This window comes from Argopecten irradians, chromosome 1, assembly GCF_041381155.1.
Source record: "Argopecten irradians isolate NY chromosome 1, Ai_NY, whole genome shotgun sequence".
Classification (NCBI taxonomy): Eukaryota; Metazoa; Mollusca; class Bivalvia; order Pectinida; family Pectinidae; genus Argopecten; species Argopecten irradians.
In genome coordinates this window covers 70,614,152-70,635,203 of record NC_091134.1, presented here as the reverse complement: position 1 = coordinate 70,635,203, position 21,052 = coordinate 70,614,152, and the positions used below count along the sequence as shown (strand labels likewise).

The window sequence follows — 21,052 nt, the reverse complement described above, 5'->3', positions numbered from 1 at the left end:
TTGTCTGGACCACACAGATTACATACAGTCCTGTAAAACTTATTGTCTTTGCCACACATATTACATACAGTCCTGTAAAACATATTGTCTGGACCACACAGATTACGTACAGTACAGTAAAACTTATTGTCTGGACCACACATATTTTGATTACTTGGTAACATTTTTAAGGATTTTACCTATGCAGCTCTGGTCTTTTATTCAATACTTTAATCTGCATATCTCTGATATTTTTACTCATGTCTTTCATGTTTATTTTGAGTTGTAACAATGGATATTGCCTTGTTTTCCTTTATTTGGCTGATAATTCAAATTGAAATTCCACTTCACTTCTCCTTTGAAATATCACTATACTTCTCAACATTTGAAAGTACACATGCACATGCATTCTGTTTGGAATGTTTTGTAGTCCTGTCTGAGCAGAAGACAGCCCTTCAGGCAGAAACAGCAGAGGAACTAGCAGATATAAACCGTAAACTTGACGACGCTCGCCGAGAACACACAAAAGCAGGTAAAGAAGGAAGGGGGGATCCAACTAATGTCTCATCATTCCAATATTTTTATGAGGTTTTCATCAAACTCAGTCGAGTTATACAATCAAACATTCTGCCTCAAATTGTAAAGAAAAATTGTTGAATTTATGATAGCATGCAGTGCACTATTTCTTATATAAAACATGAGATGACTAGCACCATAATATGATTTTGTTTCTTTTCAATCTATATTTATATGGGTCATTTGAATGTCAGATAATTATAGTTTATACTCTGACCATTACAGTTGTTGCACTACGACAGTTAGAGCGTCAGACCAACAGGGAGAAGGAACGGTCAGCAGAACACCTGGTCACTGTGGAGACCCATTATACTAAACATATCGCCCAGTTACAGCAGCAATTACAGGCACTGGAGAAAGACAGAAACCTGATGATGGTAGGTAACCATAGCAACCACAGATATATTATCCATGCCAACATAGGACAGGTTACTACATAACTTCAGCTTTCAAAGAATCCTATCCATTACTGCATTATTAATTCAGAAAACCAACTACAGTCAGTAAAATGTCTTTTTTGTATCTTAAGGCCACCTTGCGACAGGAAGGACTGATAGGAAAGGTCAAAGCGACAAGGTCAGAGCCGATCAATATTGAAGAGGAGGAAACACAGACAAAGACAGCAATCTCACCTCCTGTACTGGAGGAGGCCACAGACAAGGAAACTACAGGTAAGTTCTTCTGGGTCAAGGTCACAAAATACATTGTATAAAGTACCTAATTATTAAATATTTTATAAACTGAAATGCTTACATCATAGTCTAAATTTTCAATGCAATGCTTGTTTCAAGACAAAGATGGGCAGTGTTTATATAGAAAAGTGATTGTATTGATAAGATTGTAAAACTATTAACTGGTCTTATTACAGAGGAACCTCTGGAGTCAGTATTAGAAGATCTCAAATCCCTGACATGCACAGTACTCAAAGAGGACGCTTCTGACTCCGACACAGATGACTGACTGCAATAACACTGGCCCTTAGCATTATCTGTGATATATAGACAAAAGTATCTTTGTAGGAGATACAAATACAAGGACAGGATTTCTGGTCACTTTGTAGGAGATACAAATACAAGGACAGGATTTCTGGTCACTTTGTAGGAGATACAAATACAAGGACAGGATTTCTGGTCACTTTGTAGGAGATACAAATACAAGGACAGGATTTCTGGTCACTTTGTAGGAGATACAAATACAAGGACAGGATTTCTGGTCACTTTGTAGGAGATACAAATACAAGGACAGGATTTCTGGTCACTTTGTAGGAGATACAAATACAAGGACAGGATTTCTGGTCACTTTGTAGGAGATACAAATACAAGGACAGGATTTCTGGTCACTTTGTAGGAGATACAAGGACAGGATTTCTGGTCTTTTTGTAGGAGATACAAATACAAGGACAGGATTTCTGGTCACTTTGTAGGAGATACAAGTACAAGAACAGGATTTCTGGTCACTTTGTAGGATATACAAGGACAGGATTTCTGGTCACTTTGTAGGAGATACAAATACAAGGACAGGATTTCTGGTCACTTTGTAGGAGATACAAGGACAGGGTTTCTGGTCACTTTGAGGAGATACAAATACAAGGACAGGATTTCTGGTCACTTTGTAGGAGATACAAATACAAGGACAGGATTTCTGGTCACTTTGTAGGAGATACAAATACAAGGACAGGATTTCTGGTCACTTTGTAGGAGATACAAATACAAGGACAGGATTTCTGGCACTTTGTAGGAGATACAAATACAAGGACAGGATTTCTGGTCACTTTGTAGGAGATACAAATACAAGGACAGGATTTCTGGTCACTTTGTAGGAGATACAAATACAAGGACAGGATTTCTGGTCACTTTGTAGGAGATACAATACAAGGACAGGATTTCTGGTCACTTTGTAGGAGATACAAATACAAGGACAGGATTTCTGGTCACTTTGTAGGAGATACAAGGACAGGATTTCTGGTTACTTTGTAGAATACATAACTTGTCATTATTGTACTTGCCCAAAAATTCCCAACCCTACAGGGTGTTGCTGTTGAACTTTCAAAGATCTACATAATAAAGTAGCCCTACGACTATTCATATACACAATATCCACATCTGGGCATTTACCAAACAGATAGATGTTACATCTGCTGAGAGAAAATGTATTTACATTTGGAATGAATGTAGGTAATTAATTTGTAACAAGTTATCGTTCAATATGGAAGAAAGATAACAAAAATATACTGCTTAGTTTCAAATATTTTGTCTTCAAAGCTTTTGTTGAAAACAATTTATTTATTGTTAAAACTGTTTGGTTGTGTATGTGATAGAATAGCATTATTTATTTATATATCAATGCAGTTGACCTAATCATGATATTAAATTCTTTGATTATTTTGTAGTTACCAGTCTTGATTTCATCAATGATAATTTGACAGTGTGTAATTTAGAGCCAATTATAATGCAAGTCTGTCCTTCTATACAAAGAGTTATTTCCCTTGTTTCTCAAAGCGTTCTAACCCATCTTATATAAGGCAGGATATCGTAATCTAAATTGATAATCCAAAAATGAGGAACACTATCAATGTCTTACACATCTTCACATGTACTGTATAGACACATCTTCACATGTACTGTATAGACACATCTTCACATGTACTGTATAGACACATCTTCACATGTACTGTATAGACACATGTTCACATGTACTGTATAGACACATCTTCACATGTACTGTATAGACACATCTTCACATGTACTGTATAGACACATGTTCACATGTACTGTATAGACACATCTTCACATGTACTGTATAGACACATGTTCACATGTACTGTATAGACACATCTTCACATGTACTGTATAGACACATGTTCACATGTACTGTATAGACACTTGTTCACATGTACTGTATAGACACATCTTCACATGTACTGTATAGACACATCTTCACATGTACTGTATAGACACATGTTCACATGTACTGTATAAACACATGTTCACATGTACTGTATAGACACATCTTCACATGTACTGTATAGACACATCTTCACATGTACTGTATAGACACATCTTCACATGTACTGTATAGACAGCACACTGTTTTGGACCCAATCAGCACCCGGCATGTAAATGTAACAAGAGCTGTTGGAGAACAGCAAAGCTCGCCTATTCAGAAGAAGTTGATGTTCAAGTATTTACTATTTAAACATGGATATATGACAAAATAACAGACTCAAAAACCCCCTAAAGGGCCCCAAATTGGTTGTATTATCATGTTCAGCATCCATACACATTAGGAAAAGAAAATCATACACATTTATGATGACTTATGCTTAAACAATTGACAAAATAGAAACTTGCTCAAAAACTTTAACATGGAAATATGACAAATTAACAGACTCAAAAAACCCCTAAAGGGCCCCAAATTGGTTGTATCACGTTCAGCATCCATACACATTAGGAAAAGATGTGTCTATACAGTACATGTGAAGATGTGTCTATACAGTACATGTGAACATGTGTCTATACAGTACATGTGAAGATGTGTCTATACAGTACATGTGAAGATGTGTCTATACAGTACATGTGAAGATGTGTCTATACAGTACATGTGAAGATGTGTCTATACAGTACATGTGAAGATGTGTCTATACAGTACATGTGAAGATGTGTCTATACAGTACATGTGAACATGTGTCTATACAGTACATGTGAACATGTGTCTATACAGTACATGTGAAGATGTGTCTATACAGTACATGTGAACATGTGTCTATACAGTACATGTGAACATGTGTCTATATACAGTACATGTGAACATGTGTCTATACAGTACATGTGAACATGTGTCTATACAGTACATGTGACCATGTGTCTATACAGTACATGTGAAGATGTGTCTATACAGTACATGTGAAGATGTGTCTATACAGTACATGTGAAGATGTGTCTATACAGTACATGTGAACATGTGTCTATACAGTACATGTGAACATGTGTCTATACAGTACATGTGAACATGTGTCTATACAGTACATGTGAAGATGTGTCTATACAGTACATGTGAAGATGTGTCTATACAGTACATGTGAACATGTGTCTATACAGTACATGTGAACATGTGTCTATACAGTACATGTGAACATGTGTCTATACAGTACATGTGAAGATGTGTCTATACAGTACATGTGAACATGTGTCTATACAGTACATGTGAAGATGTGTCTATACAGTACATGTGAAGATGTGTCTATACAGTACATGTGAAGATGTGTCTATACAGTACATGTGAAGATGTGTCTATACAGTACATGTGAACATGTGTCTATACAGTACATGTGAAGATGTGTCTATACAGTACATGTGAACATGTGTCTATACAGTACATGTGAAATGTGTCTATACAGTACATGTGAACATGTGTCTATACAGTACATGTGAACATGTGTCTATACAGTACATGTGAAATGTGTCTATACAGTACATGTGAACATGTGTCTATACAGTACATGTGAAGATGTGTCTATACAGTACATGTGAACATGTGTCTATACAGTACATGTGAACATGTGTCTATACAGTACATGTGAAGATGTGTCTATACAGTACATGTGAAGATGTGTCTATACAGTACATGTGAAGATGTGTCTATACAGTACATGTGAAGATGTGTCTATACAGTACATGTGAAGATGTGTCTATACAGTACATGTGAACATGTGTCTATACAGTACATGTGAAGATGTGTCTATACAGTACATGTGAACATGTGTCTATACAGTACATGTGAAGATGTGTCTATACAGTACATGTGAAGATGTGTCTATACAGTACATGTGAAGATGTGTCTATACAGTACATGTGAAGATGTGTCTATACAGTACATGTGAAGATGTGTCTATACAGTACATGTGAACATGTGTCTATACAGTACATGTGAAGATGTGTCTATACAGTACATGTGAAGATGTGTCTATACAGTACATGTGAAGATGTGTCTATACAGTACATGTGAAGAACCAAATTTGCACTACAATTTCAAAATATTTGTGCACAAAGTATTACAAGCCATGAATCAATTTGTCAAAGAAATCAAAGAAAGAAACCATTTTCCTTTTTATATATTCAGTCTATATTTAATTCTGTGTAAGTGAAATTGAGGCTTCATTAAGTTGGATAAGGATAGACACTTAGGCCAAAACAAATAATGTCTGTTTAGGGTATACATTGGCAAAAAAATTAGGGTCAGTAGATCGGTAGAATTTTTTTTTTTAGTGTCTTTCACTCTAAAAAGGTAATGGCCGCAACTGGAGTCTGAGATCGAAATCCCAACTTTTAATTTTGTTTTCGTAGAAAAGTGGGAAAAAGAATTAGGGTTGGTCAGGTAACCCTAAACAGACACATTATTTTTTTTGGCCTTATTATCCCTTCGCCAGGCAGTATTACATGTACCTGTTCAATGTTGTAGCAAATGTAGCATAAACAATGCAAAATATAAAGTCTGGTGTGGTACCCTAGCTGACTGTTTGATTGACAGCTGGCCATTCGCAGGCAGGTTTGAATATGGTATGTAAAATGATGATGCTGCATATTAAATGATAACTCCTGTTCAGAAAGGTATTACGATATTTAAAATAAGACCAACACAGTGTATATTATCTATTGTTTATTTGGTAATAATGAGATAGTAGGTCACCACTCACCTTACATATATGTATCACATACACCCAATCTGGGTCGTCTCCCTTTGTTGCATAGCCTTGCGTTCTGATACTGTCGTCTCGTACAGAAAATAGAACAGAATTTGATTGCTGAACAATAGCACAATATAAGTACAAATTCAGTGATGAATTAAACCCATGAAAACATTGATAACATTTTGTAACAAAAGAAAACAAGACTTAAATGATAGTTATGGCTTTAGACTCTCAATGAAAACATTATGACACATGAATATATATCGGTAGAGTCTACAGATAATATGTTTAGTAATCAAAACAAATGTATATGATCATATGGCAATTGATTGAAATATTTGAAAATTGAAGAAAATTAACAATGTTTTCATTATACAGCTTATAGTGGTTTGTCAGCTACATTGGAAGTTAAAATCTAGTCGGGTCAACTTGTAAATTTGGCCTTTATTAGTTGTACACTTAACAGTGACACTAAGTCATTCATCACACAGAGTAAATGTAACAAATCTTGTCTTCATAACAATACACTAATCTGTCCGCCTATATACACACATAGATAACAGATCTATTTATAGATAAATCATGTGACTTGGAAGCTATACGGATTTCAGGATCAGTGGAACAGCTCATTTCAATCATGTTAAGAAACTCTTGTTATTCTTTTAAAAATAAAATTCAACAAGAAAGGATAGTATTTTCCCTAGCCTTGAATTCTTTTCTCACTGTGACTCTTCCATTTTGAATTTTTAAGAAACATAAAGTATAAATCTTATCTCCCATCAACTAAATGGAATGTGGCCCTTCACACACTATATTGTTTCCCGTTACACTCATTACCACTATGGTTAGAGCTTTGAGATGACATCCTATCTGACTAGTGTCATCACTTAGATAGCCCAGGAACATCATTATATTGGACCATTTGATACAAAACGTTCATCAGGTATTTTTCAATTCATCATTAAAAAAGGAAAACTTTAATTTTCTTAATTAATTGAAAAAGAACTAATAATTCATATCACATACAAAATCACATGTTAAATACATATATCCTACGTAATATAATTTTGGCATCCTGGTACAATACAATTAAATATGACACTATCACAGAGGAGACAAAGAAAAAGACACTACTGCAAGAAACCTGACACTTATACATTTCAACATATACATTCACGGTTTAAGGTCAACATCTATAGAAATCACTGAACGAGGTCATCGAAAAAAAATATTTTGTGTTGGAAAATATTTCTGTAAACAATAGAATAAAGACCTAGCTACTAAGTTATTAACAGATATACATTGTGTATCTGGTACAAGAGGAAGGGTACTGTTAAATCCATCAGATCCTAGTTCTAGTCAGGAAATATGTAGGGTAGCTGAGTCTGTAGTGTAAAGAGATAAGGAAGTGTTGTAATAGCTGGTGTCTACCAAACATCATAACATCCTGCTAATAAAACAAGGAAAGTTCATACTCAAAGCATGGTGTAACTACAAACATTACACAAAGATGGTTGACATTCTATTATTTCAGAAACATACATGAATAATAACCTCTGTTTAGGATAACCTATCTGGAGACTCACCACTAGAGATGTTATTATATATTGCACACTTACTACACAGAGGGTCGGTTATTACTCCTGGTACATGTTACCTACAACAAGTGTAACCTCCAATCAAATAGTACCCACAATGAGTGTAACCTCCGAGTGAACCCCATTACAGTAAAGTTACACAATTCTTCAAACACATCCCTGGTACATGTGATACGTCTGCAAGCGCCATGATACTGGACTAGGATACCAGTGGTTGGAGCCCACACTTAGTAATATGGCCGCCCTTTGTTTATAAATGTGGTAATGGTACACAAAACAACATATATGGAAGATCAGGATCTCAATTAGATTGGATGGAAGAATTTCCTGAGAGGACATAAACAGACATGGTAACCATGGTTACCAGTGGATTGGACATCTGGGTATAAAATTAATGTATCGTTGAATGGTGGAGTTATGCCCCCTGAATGTTTTGTGGGTTAGATACCTGAATGTCACCTGGAATAGGTTTCTAACTAGGAACTCTGTCCCCTGAACAATTCAACTAAAATGAGCATGTACAATATCCAGGAGATACAAAGGGGAATAATCCTTATCAGCAAGAAGAAGATATGATAGCAAGTGTTGTCTTTCCTTTACCATATTTTATCATGATGGATTTTTCATTCAATTTCTTCCAATTTGTATGTACAATCTCTTTAGAAAACAACAACAATTATTAAAACATGGAGTATTTCTGCTGCGATATATCCTGACAACATGCTGCATCTAGTAGACACCTTAAATACCATAATGGTACAGTAAATGATGTGATCAGCAGCCGTCAAAGTTGAGCATTTAAAATATTTCTTTTAAGTGAGCATCTGAATCAATCATTATGATGATAATGTACCTACATATAAATAAACATAATACAATATGGATGTGAATTGGAAAGCAGTGACATGACACTAACATTTACCCCTGTCTGGTAATAAGCCCCTCCCCCTCCTTTGTCTTTATTTGGCAGCACAATAAATCATTTCAATGACATAACCGCACGCCTGGATTAACCTGGAGTGAATGGATGAATGGACAACCGTGACTTTCTCCAGGATAAAGCAGCTAATGGATAAATCCTCTTATGGGATAATATACAGATTAAACACCGGTTTATAAAGCTCTGTAGCCACACATAATCTACATATTAGTAATACTCCATCACTGAACGTAAAATAACGTAATTATTAAACACGTTGATAAATCACAGAATGATAGCACTAAAATTCATCAATTTGTTTCAGTTTAAAATCACACATTTGTAATTAGCACTTTGTTTATACAAAATATTTAGCACTAAATCTTTAATCAAATATAAATATAGTAGTAAACATTTCCTGTCCAACGTGTACAATATGCAATATGTTGGCTGTAACAATTAGCACTTGGTTTTCACATTTATACTGACAAACACAATCTACTGTATACCGCCTTTTATAAAGTCATTTCATTTCACAAGTCAAATGGTTCTACAGGACCTGTATGTTTGACACATTTTTGTGGCAACTGAATTTCGAAATTTCTCTTCTTGTGTGACTTTGGCGAAATTCAATGGCGCAAAATTTAGATGTAGCTAACAAACATTTATACACACATGGTAACAGTATACATATGATACTGGCTGGTTGTAAAATAAACATATCACCGAATCACTGAACCACCAATAATAAACATATCACCGAATCACTGAACCACCAATAACAACTAAAAAAAAAAACATACCAGGTAGGTATATTTCATAGAAATCTAAAAATCATGTGTTTCATCAATATGTTACTGTTGTTAGATACAAACTTACAGATATTACTGGTAAATAACTTGTTTCCATCTATAAAACCTTGCTTGTAAAAGTGTGATATTACTGGTAAATAACTTGTTTCCATCTATAAAACATTGCTTGTAAAAGTGTGAAGTGTTTTGTTTGGATAAAAAGTATTAATCACATTTGAATGAATTACGTCAAGGCCAGGTATAATTTAAAATATGTTAATCTATTAAAGCCAGCTAGAGGATTAATCTTAAAGTTGCACGAAAGTCACAGGTGATAATATACCTGTATAATCTACAGATCATGCTTCTATCAGGTATGTACAGGGGTACTGAATTCACCTCAACTATTTATAGATCAATAAGAACACAGCATGTTCACAAATTCTCCTCTCCTCAAATACAGAAAACTCCATTTCATAATGCAGGTGTAGTTATAAGGACAGATTCTTGAGTTAATTGCTATTAAAATCTGTTCATCCCTGGTACATCATGGAGATAAGATTATACAACGTATTTATTTTAGAAACAGGAGCAAGATTGTAATTTGTTATCAAGGATGTGAGTTATCAGAAATCTTATTCAGTAGTAATTCCTTCTAATTCTGAAATAATTAACTGAACTTGTTACTTATTATGAAATATGTATTTTAAAACTATTACATCTCATAATGGAAAGTTACTTCAGAATTTTAATTAATACAGGCTATTCTCAAAACTGTATGATGCGGACCCTTACAGATTCCATATCAATAACTGTCAAATTATGTCTTATGAAAAATGTAATCATTTGGGTTTATCGTATAAGATACTTATGAAAGCAACAATGCACCGAAAGTAACACATGTAGGACTGGATTTGAAATATGTTACTGTGTTACCATAGTGATTCTCAAATTAGCAATTTGTTCCGTTCAGAAATTTGGGGAGGGTTACAGATGAATATGAAAATATGCTGTAAAATTCAAGAAAAATATTTTTTAATATGCAGAATAATTGTTGTAACATATAGTATTATCCATACCAAATGTTTTTGGGCTCAGAAAAACATCTGAAACAGCTGACAATGGCAACCATGAATTTGTATACCACAAAGATACACCCAACTAATTCTATGTAGTTCTGATGACATTATCAACATGTACAATGTCCCATGGCAAAACAAGGTTACAACTTTTCTGGGAGTTGTCTGTGTCATCCATGTAGCTGAACACAGCTTTCACCAAGGTCATGGTGATAATGCAGCTTCTCCAAGGTCAAATGAAGGTCATGTCTTTACTGGACCAATCTTTAATATCCTTCTGATAATGGCCTTTTCACAATGAAGTCTTCAAAGATGATTTTCCTCCATAGTCAGCTTCAGTGATGAAGGTCATTGAAATGGTGTTATGCTTTTCAATTAATGAAATGTTTGGCGCATGTTCACTTTCAATCTCAAGGTCATCATCATTCTCATCGTCCTTGACCCCTAGTCACATGATCAGGTGACACATGCACTATAAATGTTTCATTCTCACACTTCACACAAACTCTGGTTCCATAATCCTCATGAAACAGGAGAACTGATAAGTCAAATGCAGACATCTTTTGTCGAATGAAAAGTGTTGTTTGACAATGGTCTATGTCTGCTGTCAGGACAACGAAATAAGATTGAATTCCATGGACGATAACTTGCATGATCAAAATCCCTGTAAAGAAAGTCGGATCATCAGTATAAAACTTTTGGATGGCTGCAATCATATAGATACATAATAATGAAATGATACATTACTTTAAGTATATCCACTCATTGTAATTCCATATCAAATATTTAACATGACTGCTAGAGAAAAGGGAAATAACTCTTTTTGCCAACAAATAAGTAACTTATGTTTACCAGATATGTGTACAAATAAGTTTGTACCTGTTTGTGATTGTTAATGGACGTATCAGGGAATGTCATCGTCACTTTCCCAGGGTGGTGCTGTTGGAAGCATGTGTTGGTGATATGAAATGTCTGTCAAATACACTTTATCCGACGGTGTCTCAAAGAACGGATACGGGAAACTGGTGTCACTGACGATGGAAGGAAGTGGATGATAGGACGCTTTCTGGCATTGAGTGTCTTCAATGGATACAGTACCTATCACAATATCTACAGGCAGGCGAACTTTCTTAGCGAATCCTGAGGGTTTTATACACAGCTGAAATCATAAAGGTTTTTAAATTAGCACATCCTGAGAGGTTTGTTCAAAACTTGATTCATAAAGATTTATAACTTAGTGAATCCTGAGAGGTCAATGCAAATTTTTTTCTTACAAATATCTTATATATCATTAGGTTCATTTGACACGAACAAAGATATATACACATATATAAATGACCTTTGACATTTAAACTCTTCATTATCTGTGTCTTAGGAGGTTATATTTGTTTAATCTTGACCTTCTATAATTTTACAGCCCCATAGTTGAGAAGCCCATACAAGGTTATATATGTTTGACATTGACCTTGACCCCTACCTCTATGCTGTATTGAACATATATGATTTTAAAGCACCATAGTTGAGAAACTGGTACAAGGTTATATACCATAATAATGTTTTGACCTTGACCTTGACCCCTACCTTTATGCTGTATTAAACATTTATGATTTTACAGCATGTAGCCAAGAAGCCAGTACAAGGTTATATATGTTTGACCTTGAACTTGACCCCTACCTCTATGTTGTATCGAACATATATGATTTTACAGCCTGTAGCCGAGAAGCCAATACAAGGTTATATATGTTTAACCTTGAACTTGAACCCTATCTCTATGCTGCATTGAACAGATATGATTTTACAGCCTCGTAGGTGAGAAGCCATATAAGTTATATATGTTTGACTTTGACTTGACCTTGACCCCTACCTCTATGCTGTATTGAACATCTATGATTTTACAGCCTCGTAGGTGAGAAGCCGGTACTGTTGGAATGCTTAGTAACTCTTTCTGCCACGTCTGTTTACCACGGGGAGCGATACCTCCCTTGTGTACTGTAACCATGGTCGTTGACTCAGAAAAGCGCCCTCTATATGAATAGTAAGTTACATTCTGAAAAATAAAAATAAATAATTGACATATAGTGCCTTATTATTTTCTGGTGTTTTTTTCTTCTTTTTTTTTTTAAACAGAATTTAAAGATTAAATCATTAAGAAGTCTAACTTCATTTGTGAAGCACATGTAACAAACCTCTTGTTTTGGTAACAAACGATAAGATACAAATATCAGGTGGAGTCCTTATCACATAAACCATCTCTGTAACTAACGAAAAATAAAATTTTGTGATCTTTAGACAGAAAAACTCGGATCTGAATTTACAATGATCCTACAGCAACTAGGGCCTCACATGTACTCTCTGTATCTAGTGTTAAGTGGATGGGAGATCTAACTACCAGTATATTACAGTATGGTAGGACTTTAGGAAACTTTAAACAGAGCTACCAAAAAGCTTTCTGTTTCTGTGAAAGCTGTCAATTCACAGATTTTCTACACAGGAAATGAAGACTTCTCAGTGTACAAACAAATTTAAGTAAAAGTACATCGTCTGGGGCAACTTGGAGAGAGAAAATTCATTTCTCAAACAATCTCATCCTGTTTTTTGCCTGAACATGAAAAGTCGATTTCTATACGCTCTCCCTCAGATTGCTCCAGAAAACAACAGACACACATTGCAGATCTACATTTTCACTAAAATGTTAGCACTGCTGCAGGATTTCAGCCTGACAAATCAGAATCTATTGATTTGTATGGCCAGTAGCATGTTTCAAGTCTCCGGTCGACCCCAGACTCACTGTAATGGTACAACCTGCCTGCACCATCAATCTCTAAAACGCATTAAACCTTACAGCTTCAATACTTAAAATCTCAAATCTTCTCAAACAGCATTTTGGTGTTAACTGCACCAGTGAGATAGAAAACATGCACAGGATTTCGCACGTTTTATGACTTGAAGAGGATGTAAAAAAATTCAAATTTTTTTTTCTCTCTCTAAGACCTGTTGATGAGCTGCTGCAATCTTTTCTCCTTACTTGTACTTGAGATCTGAAGATTTGTGGAGTATTACACTGATATTGATGAACTTTAGAACATGGACACCTGCTTGGTTTTAAAGCTCTTACTACTTAAATCATAAACAACACCTTCCGTTAATTCTGGTGCATTATTTTTTTCATCATATTTCCTGACAATCATTCTTTCTGTCCTCCATAGCCTTTACTCGAGCATCATAATTTTGTTGCTATCATACAAATAAATATCTGAATTAGCTTTCACAGTCAACTGGACAAAGATTTAAAACAAAGCATCATTTAGTAACAAAACTTTCATAATTAGTAACAAAACTTTCATAATCAGAAACAAAACTTTCATAATAAGTAACAAAACTTTCATAATCAGTAACAAAACTTTCATAATCAGTAACAAAACTTTTATAATCAGTAACAAACTTTCATAATCAGTGACAAAACCTTCATAATCAGTAACGAAACTTTCATAATCAGTAACAAAACCTTCATAATCAGAAACAAAACTTTAATAATCAGTAACAAAACTTTCATTATCAGTAAGGAAACTTTCATAATCAGTAACAAAACTTTCATAATCAGAAACAGAACTTTAACAATCAGTAACAAAACTTTCATAATCAGTAACAAAACTTTCATAATCAGTAACAAAACCTTCATAATCAGAAACAAAACTTTAATAATCAGTAACAAAACTTTCATTATCAGTAAGGAAACTTTCATAATCAGTAACAAAACTTTCATAATCAGTAACGAAAACTTTCATAATCAGTAACAAAACTTTCATAATCAGTAACAAAACTTTCATAATCAGTAACAAAACTTTCATAATCAGTAACAAAACTTTCATAATCAGTAACAAAACTTTCATAATCAGTAACAAAACTTTCATAATCAGTAACAAAACTTTAATAATCAGTAACAAAACTTTCATAATCAGTAACAAAACTTTCATAATCAGTAACAAAACTTTCATAATCAGTAACAAAACTTTCATAATCAGTAACAAAACTTTCATAATCAGTAACAAAACTTTCATAATCAGTAACAAAACTTTCATAATCAGTAACAAAACTTTCATAATCAGTAACAAAACTTTCATAATCAGTAACAAAACTTTCATAATCAGTAACAAAACTTTCATAATCAGTAACAAAACTTTCATAATCAGTAACAAAACTTTCATAATCAGTAACAAAACATTCATAATCAGTAACAAAACTTTAATAATCAGTAACAAAACTTTCATAATCAGTAACAAAAACTTTCATAATCAGTAACAAAACTTTCATAATCGGTAACAAAACTCTCATAATCAGTAACAAAACATTCATAATCGGTAACAAAACTTAAACTTTCATTCTAGAAACAGGTACAAGCTCTCAAGCTGTATACATTCTTCAATCTGGACACAAAATTTCCGATTTTTCATTCAATTTGGTTATACTTTACATAAATGGAAAATTTCTCTTAACAATTATCTTTTTTATTGTTCTGAATCCAAAAAAGTTTCAGGAATTGGACCATTTTGACTGACTAGCAATTTGTCCACCTTAAGTTTATCAGTTATTCAATGTGTCAAAAATTTCACCGGTTTGCTTTTAGTAAACATCCACAAAACTATCCACACATGAACATAATTATCAATAATTTCAAATTCTTATTTGTGAATGATGAAACTATTATAAATTCAAAGTGCAAACATTATAACATGAACAATGGAAAATTTAATAGCCATATTCGAGTAAAAACTCAATCTTTAAAGTTTTTTGTTTCTACTCTGAGGATGTGCTGTGATGACCTGACAGTAACGATTCCCTTACAATAGCAGAATACCCCCAGTCAACCTTGAGTATAAACCAGCTATCAGGAGAATCCTCACTAACATCTGTCAGATTTAGAATGATGGGATATCTTACTTCCTACATGTTACATGCTTCCAGAAGCTTGATAAGATGGCCTGCTAGAAAAAAACATGCTCCATGTCATGTACAGGTAACTGGTTATAGCAGACAGCAATGACATGGAGTCAACAAATACCACATGTTTTCTTCTTGATGATTGAAGCTTACATATCATGCCCCCCCCCCTCGTCCCCCTCTCCTTGTCTGTCCTAATCCCATTCACTCTCTCCTGTACCATACCCCTACTCAACCACCCCTCTCTCTTGTCTGTCCTACATCCCATTCACTCTCTCCTGTATCATACCCCTACTCAACCACCCCCTCTCTTGTCTGTCCTACATCCCATTCACTCTCTCCTGTATCATACCCCTACTCAACCACCCCCTCTCCTTGTCTGTCCTACATCCCATTCACTCTCTCCTGTATCATACCCCTACTCAACCACCCTCTCCCTTGTCTGTCCTACATCCCATTCACTCTCTCCTGTACCATACCCCTACTCAACCACCCCCTCTCTCTTGTCTGTCCTACATCCCATTCACTCTCTCCTGTACCATACCCCTACTCAACCACCCCCTCTCCCTTGTCTGTCCTACATCCCATTCACTCTCTCCTGTATCATACCCCTACTCAACCACGCCCCTCTCCCTTGTCTGTCCTACATCCCATTCACTCTCTCCTGTATCATACCCCTACTCAACCACCCCCTCTCCCTTGTCTGTCCTACATCCCATTCACTCTCTCCTGTATCATACCCCTACTCAACCACCCCCTCTCCCTTGTCTGTCCTACATCCCATTCACTCTCTCCTGTACCATACCCCTACTCAACCACCCCCTCTCCCTTGTCTGTCCTACATCCCATTCACTCTCTCCTGTATCATACCCCTACTCAACCACCCCCTCTCTCTTGTCTGTCCTACATCCCATTCACTCTCTCCTGTATCATACCCCTACTCAAACCACCCCCTCTCCCTTGTCTGTCCTACATCCCATTCACTCTCTCCTGTATCATACCCCTACTCAACCACGCCCCTCTCCCTTGTCTGTCCTACATCCCATTCACTCTCTCCTGTATCATACCCCTACTCAACCACCCCCTCTCCCTTGTCTGTCCTACATCCCATTCACTCTCTCCTGTATCATACCCCTACTCAACCACACCCCCTCTCCCCTTGTCTGTCCTACATCCCATTCACTCTCTCCTGTATCATACCCCTACTCAACCACCCCCTCTCCCTTGTCTGTCCTACATCCCATTCACTCTCTCCTGTATCATACCCCTACTCAACCACCCCCTCTCCCTTGTCTGTCCTACATCCCATTCACTCTCTCCTGTATCATACCCCTACTCAACCACCCCCTCTCTCTTGTCTGTCCTACATCCCATTCACTCTCTCCTGTATCATACCCCTACTCAACCACCCCTCTCTCTTGTCTGTCCTACATCCCATTCACTCTCTCCTGTATCATACCCCTACTCAACCACCCCTCTCCCTTGTCTGTCCTACATCCCATTCACTCTCTCCTGTATCATACCCCTACTCAACCACCCCCTCTCCCTTGTCTGTCCTACATCCCATTCACTCTCTCCTGTATCATACCCCTACTCAACCACCCCCTCTCTCTTGTCTGTCCTACATCCCATTCACTCTCTCCTGTATCATACCCCTACTCAACCACCCCCTCTCCCTTGTCTGTCCTACATCCCATTCACTCTCTCCTGTATCATACCCCTACTCAACCACCCCCTCTCCCTTGTCTGTCCTACATCCCATTCACTCTCTCCTGTATCATACCCCTACTCAACCACCCCCTCTCTCTTGTCTGTCCTACATCCCATTCACTCTCTCCTGTATCATACCCCTACTCAACCACCCCCTCTCCCTTGTCTGTCCTACATCCCATTCACTCTCTCCTGTATCATACCCCTACTCAACCACCCCCTCTCCCTTGTCTGTCCTACATCCCATTCACTCTCTCCTGTATCATACCCCTACTCAACCACCCCTCTCCCTTTGTCTGTCCTACATCCCATTCACTCTCTCCTGTATCATACCCCTACTCAACCACCCCTCTCTCTTGTCTGTCCTACATCCCATTCACTCTCTCCTGTATCATACCCCTACTCAACCACCCCCCCTCTCCTTGTCTGTCCTACACCCAATTCACTCTCTCCTGTATCATACCCCTACTCAACCACCCCCTCTCCCTTGTCTGTCCTACATCCCATTCACTCTCTCCTGTATCATACCCCTACTCAACCACCCCCCTCTCCCTTGTCTGTCCTACATCCCATTCACTCTCTCCTGTATCATACCCCTACTCAACCACCCCCTCTCCCTTGTCTGTCCTACATCCCATTCACTCTCTCCTGTATCATACCCCTACTCAACCACCCCTCTCCCTTGTCTGTCCTACATCCCATTCACTCTCTCCTGTATCATACCCCTACTCAACCACCCCCTCTCCCTTGTCTGTCCTACATCCCATTCACTCTCTCCTGTATCATACCCCTACTCAACCACCCCCTCTCTCTTGTCTGTCCTACATCCCATTCACTCTCTCCTGTATCATACCCCTACTCAACCACCCCCTCTCCCTTGTCTGTCCTACATCCCATTCACTCTCTCCTGTATCATACCCCTACTCAACCACCCCCTCTCCCTTGTCTGTCCTACATCCCATTCACTCTCTCCTGTATCATACCCCTACTCAACCACCCCCTCTCTCTTGTCTGTCCTACATCCCATTCACTCTCTCCTGTATCATACCCCTACTCAACCACCCCCTCTCCCTTGTCTGTCCTACATCCCATTCACTCTCTCCTGTATCATACCCCTACTCAACCACCCCCTCTCCCTTGTCTGTCCTACATCACATTCACTCTCTCCTGTATCATACCCCTACTCAACCACCCCCTCTCCCTTGTCTGTCCTACATCCCATTCACTCTCTCCTGTATCATACCCCTACTCAACCACCCCCTCTCCCTTGTCTGTCCTACATCCCATTCACTCTCTCCTGTATCATACCCCTACTCAACCACCACCTCTCCCTTGTCTGTCCTACATCCCATTCACTCTCTCCTGTATCATACCCCTACTCAACCACCCCCTCTCCCTTGTCTGTCCTACATCCCATTCACTCTCTCCTGTATCATACCCCTACTCAACCACCCCCCTCTCCCTTGTCTGTCCTACATCCCATTCACTCTCTCCTGTATCATACCCCTACTCAACCACCACCTCTCCCTTGTCTGTCCTACATCCCATTCACTCTCTCCTGTATCATACCCCTACTCAACCACCCCCTCTCCCTTGTCTGTCCTACATCCCATTCACTCTCTCCTGTATCATACCCCTACTCAACCACCACCCCTCTCCCTTGTCTGTCCTACATCCCATTCACTCTCTCCTGTATCATACCCCTACTCAACCACCCCCTCTCTCCCTTGTCTGTCCTACATCCCATTCACTCTCTCCTGTATCATACCCCTACTCAACCACCCCCTCTCTCTTGTCTGTCCTACATCCCATTCACTCTCTCCTGTATCATACCCCTACTCAACCACCCCCTCTCTCTTGTCTGTCCTACATCCCATTCACTCTCTCCTGTATCATACCCCTACTCAACCACCCCCTCTCTCCTTGTCTGTCCTACATCCCATTCACTCTCTCCTGTATCATACCCCTACTCAACCACCCCCTCTCCCTTGTCTGTCCTACATCCCATTCACTCTCTCCTGTATCATACCCCTACTCAACCACCCCCTCTCCCTTGTCTGTCCTACATCCCATTCACTCTCTCCTGTATCATACCCCTACTCAACCACCCCCTCTCCCTTGTCTGTCCTACATCCCATTCACTCTCTCTCTGTATCATACCCCTACTCAACCACCCCCTCTCCTTGTCTGTCCTACATCCCATTCACTCTCTCCTGTATCATACCCCTACTCAACCACCCCCCTCTCCTTTGTCTGTCCTACATCCCATTCACTCTCTCCTGTATCATACCCCTACTCAACCACCCCCTCTCTCTTGTCTGTCCTACATCCCATTCACTCTCTCCTGTATCATACCCCTACTCAACCACCCCCCTCTCCTTGTCTGTCCTACATCCCATTCACTCTCTCCTGTATCATACCCCTACTCAACCACCCCCTCTCCCTTGTCTGTCCTACATCCCATTCACTCTCTCCTGTATCATACCCCTACTCAACCACCCCCTCTCTCTTGTCTGTCCTACATCCCATTCACTCTCTCCTGTATCATACCCCTACTCAACCACCCCCTCTCTCTTGTCTGTCCTACATCCCATTCACTCTCTCCTGTATCATACCCCTACTCAACCACCCCTCTCCCTTGTCTGTCCTACATCCCATTCACTCTCTCCTGTATCATACCCCTACTCAACCACCCCCTCTCTCTTGTCTGTCCTACATCCCATTCACTCTCTCCTGTATCATACCCCTACTCAACCACCCCCTCTCCCTTGTCTGTCCTACATCCCATTCACTCTCTCCTGTATCATACCCCTACTCAACCACCCCCCTCTCCCTTGTCTGTCCTACATCCCATTCACTCTCTCCTGTATCATACCCCTACTCAACCACCCCCTCTCCCTTGTCTGTCCTACATCCCATTCACTCTCTCCTGTATCATACCCCTACTCAACACACCCTCCCTCTCCACATCTTGTCTGTCCTACATCTCAACATTCACTCTCTCCCAACTGTATCATACCCCTACTCAACCACCACCTCTCCCTTGTCTGTCCTACATCCCATTCACTCTCTCCTGTATCATACCCCTACTCAACCACCACCTCTCCCTTGTCTGTCCTACATCCCATTCACTCTCTCCTGTATCATACCCCTACTCAACCACCCCCTCTCTCTTGTCTGTCCTACATCCCATTCACTCTCTCCTGTATCATACCCCTACTCAACCACCCCCTCTCTCTTGTCTGTCCTACATCCCATTCACTCTCTCCTGTATCATACCCCTACTCAACCACCCCCTCTCCCTTGTCTGTCCTACATCCCATTCACTCTCTCCTGTATCATACCCCTACTCAACCACCACCTCTCCCTTGTCTGTCCTACACCCCATTCACTCTCTCCTGTATCATACCCCTACTCAACCACCCCCTCTCCCTTGTCTGTCCTACATCCCATTCACTCTCTCCTGTATCATACCCCTACTCAACCACCCCCTCTCCTTGTCTGTCCTACATCCATTCACTCTCTCCTGTATCATACCCCTACTCAACCACCCCCTCTCCCTTGTCTGTCCTACATCCCATTCACTCTCTCCTGTATCATACCCCTACTCAACCACCACCCCCTCTCCCTTGTCTGTCCTACATCCCATTCACTCTCTCCTGTATCATACCCCTACTCAACCACCCCTCTCCTTGTCTGTCCTACATCCCATTCACTCTCTCCTGTATCATACCCCTACTCAACCACCACCTCTCTCTTGTCTGTCCTACATCACA

The 21,052-nt window shown here is 38.6% G+C and overlaps 2 protein-coding genes across 11 annotated transcripts in view; one reads left to right on the top strand and one right to left on the bottom strand.

Annotated features, from left to right (window-relative positions):
* LOC138307207 (coiled-coil alpha-helical rod protein 1-like) overlaps positions 1 to 3,109 on the top strand; it is an 81,468-nt gene extending 78,359 nt beyond the window's left edge. Inside the window, 4 exon segments of the mRNA XM_069247845.1 lie at positions 410 to 511; positions 781 to 932; positions 1,085 to 1,226; positions 1,424 to 3,109. Coding sequence (XP_069103946.1) covers positions 410 to 511; positions 781 to 932; positions 1,085 to 1,226; positions 1,424 to 1,515 — 488 coding nt within the window. The 3' untranslated portion in view covers positions 1,516 to 3,109.
* A 3,088-nt stretch (positions 3,110 to 6,197) lies between these two features.
* Positions 6,198 to 21,052, bottom strand: part of LOC138307150 (arrestin domain-containing protein 2-like) — a 176,392-nt gene continuing 161,537 nt past the window's right edge. For all 10 annotated transcript variants that reach the window (XM_069247792.1, XM_069247787.1, XM_069247804.1 and 7 more), the window contains 3 exons: positions 12,493 to 12,675; positions 11,508 to 11,787; positions 6,198 to 11,292 (listed from right to left, as the gene is read on the bottom strand). In XM_069247792.1, coding sequence (XP_069103893.1) covers positions 11,533 to 11,787; positions 12,493 to 12,675 — 438 coding nt within the window. In that variant the 3' untranslated portion in view covers positions 6,198 to 11,292; positions 11,508 to 11,532. The remainder of the gene's footprint in view (positions 11,293 to 11,507; positions 11,788 to 12,492; positions 12,676 to 21,052) is intronic.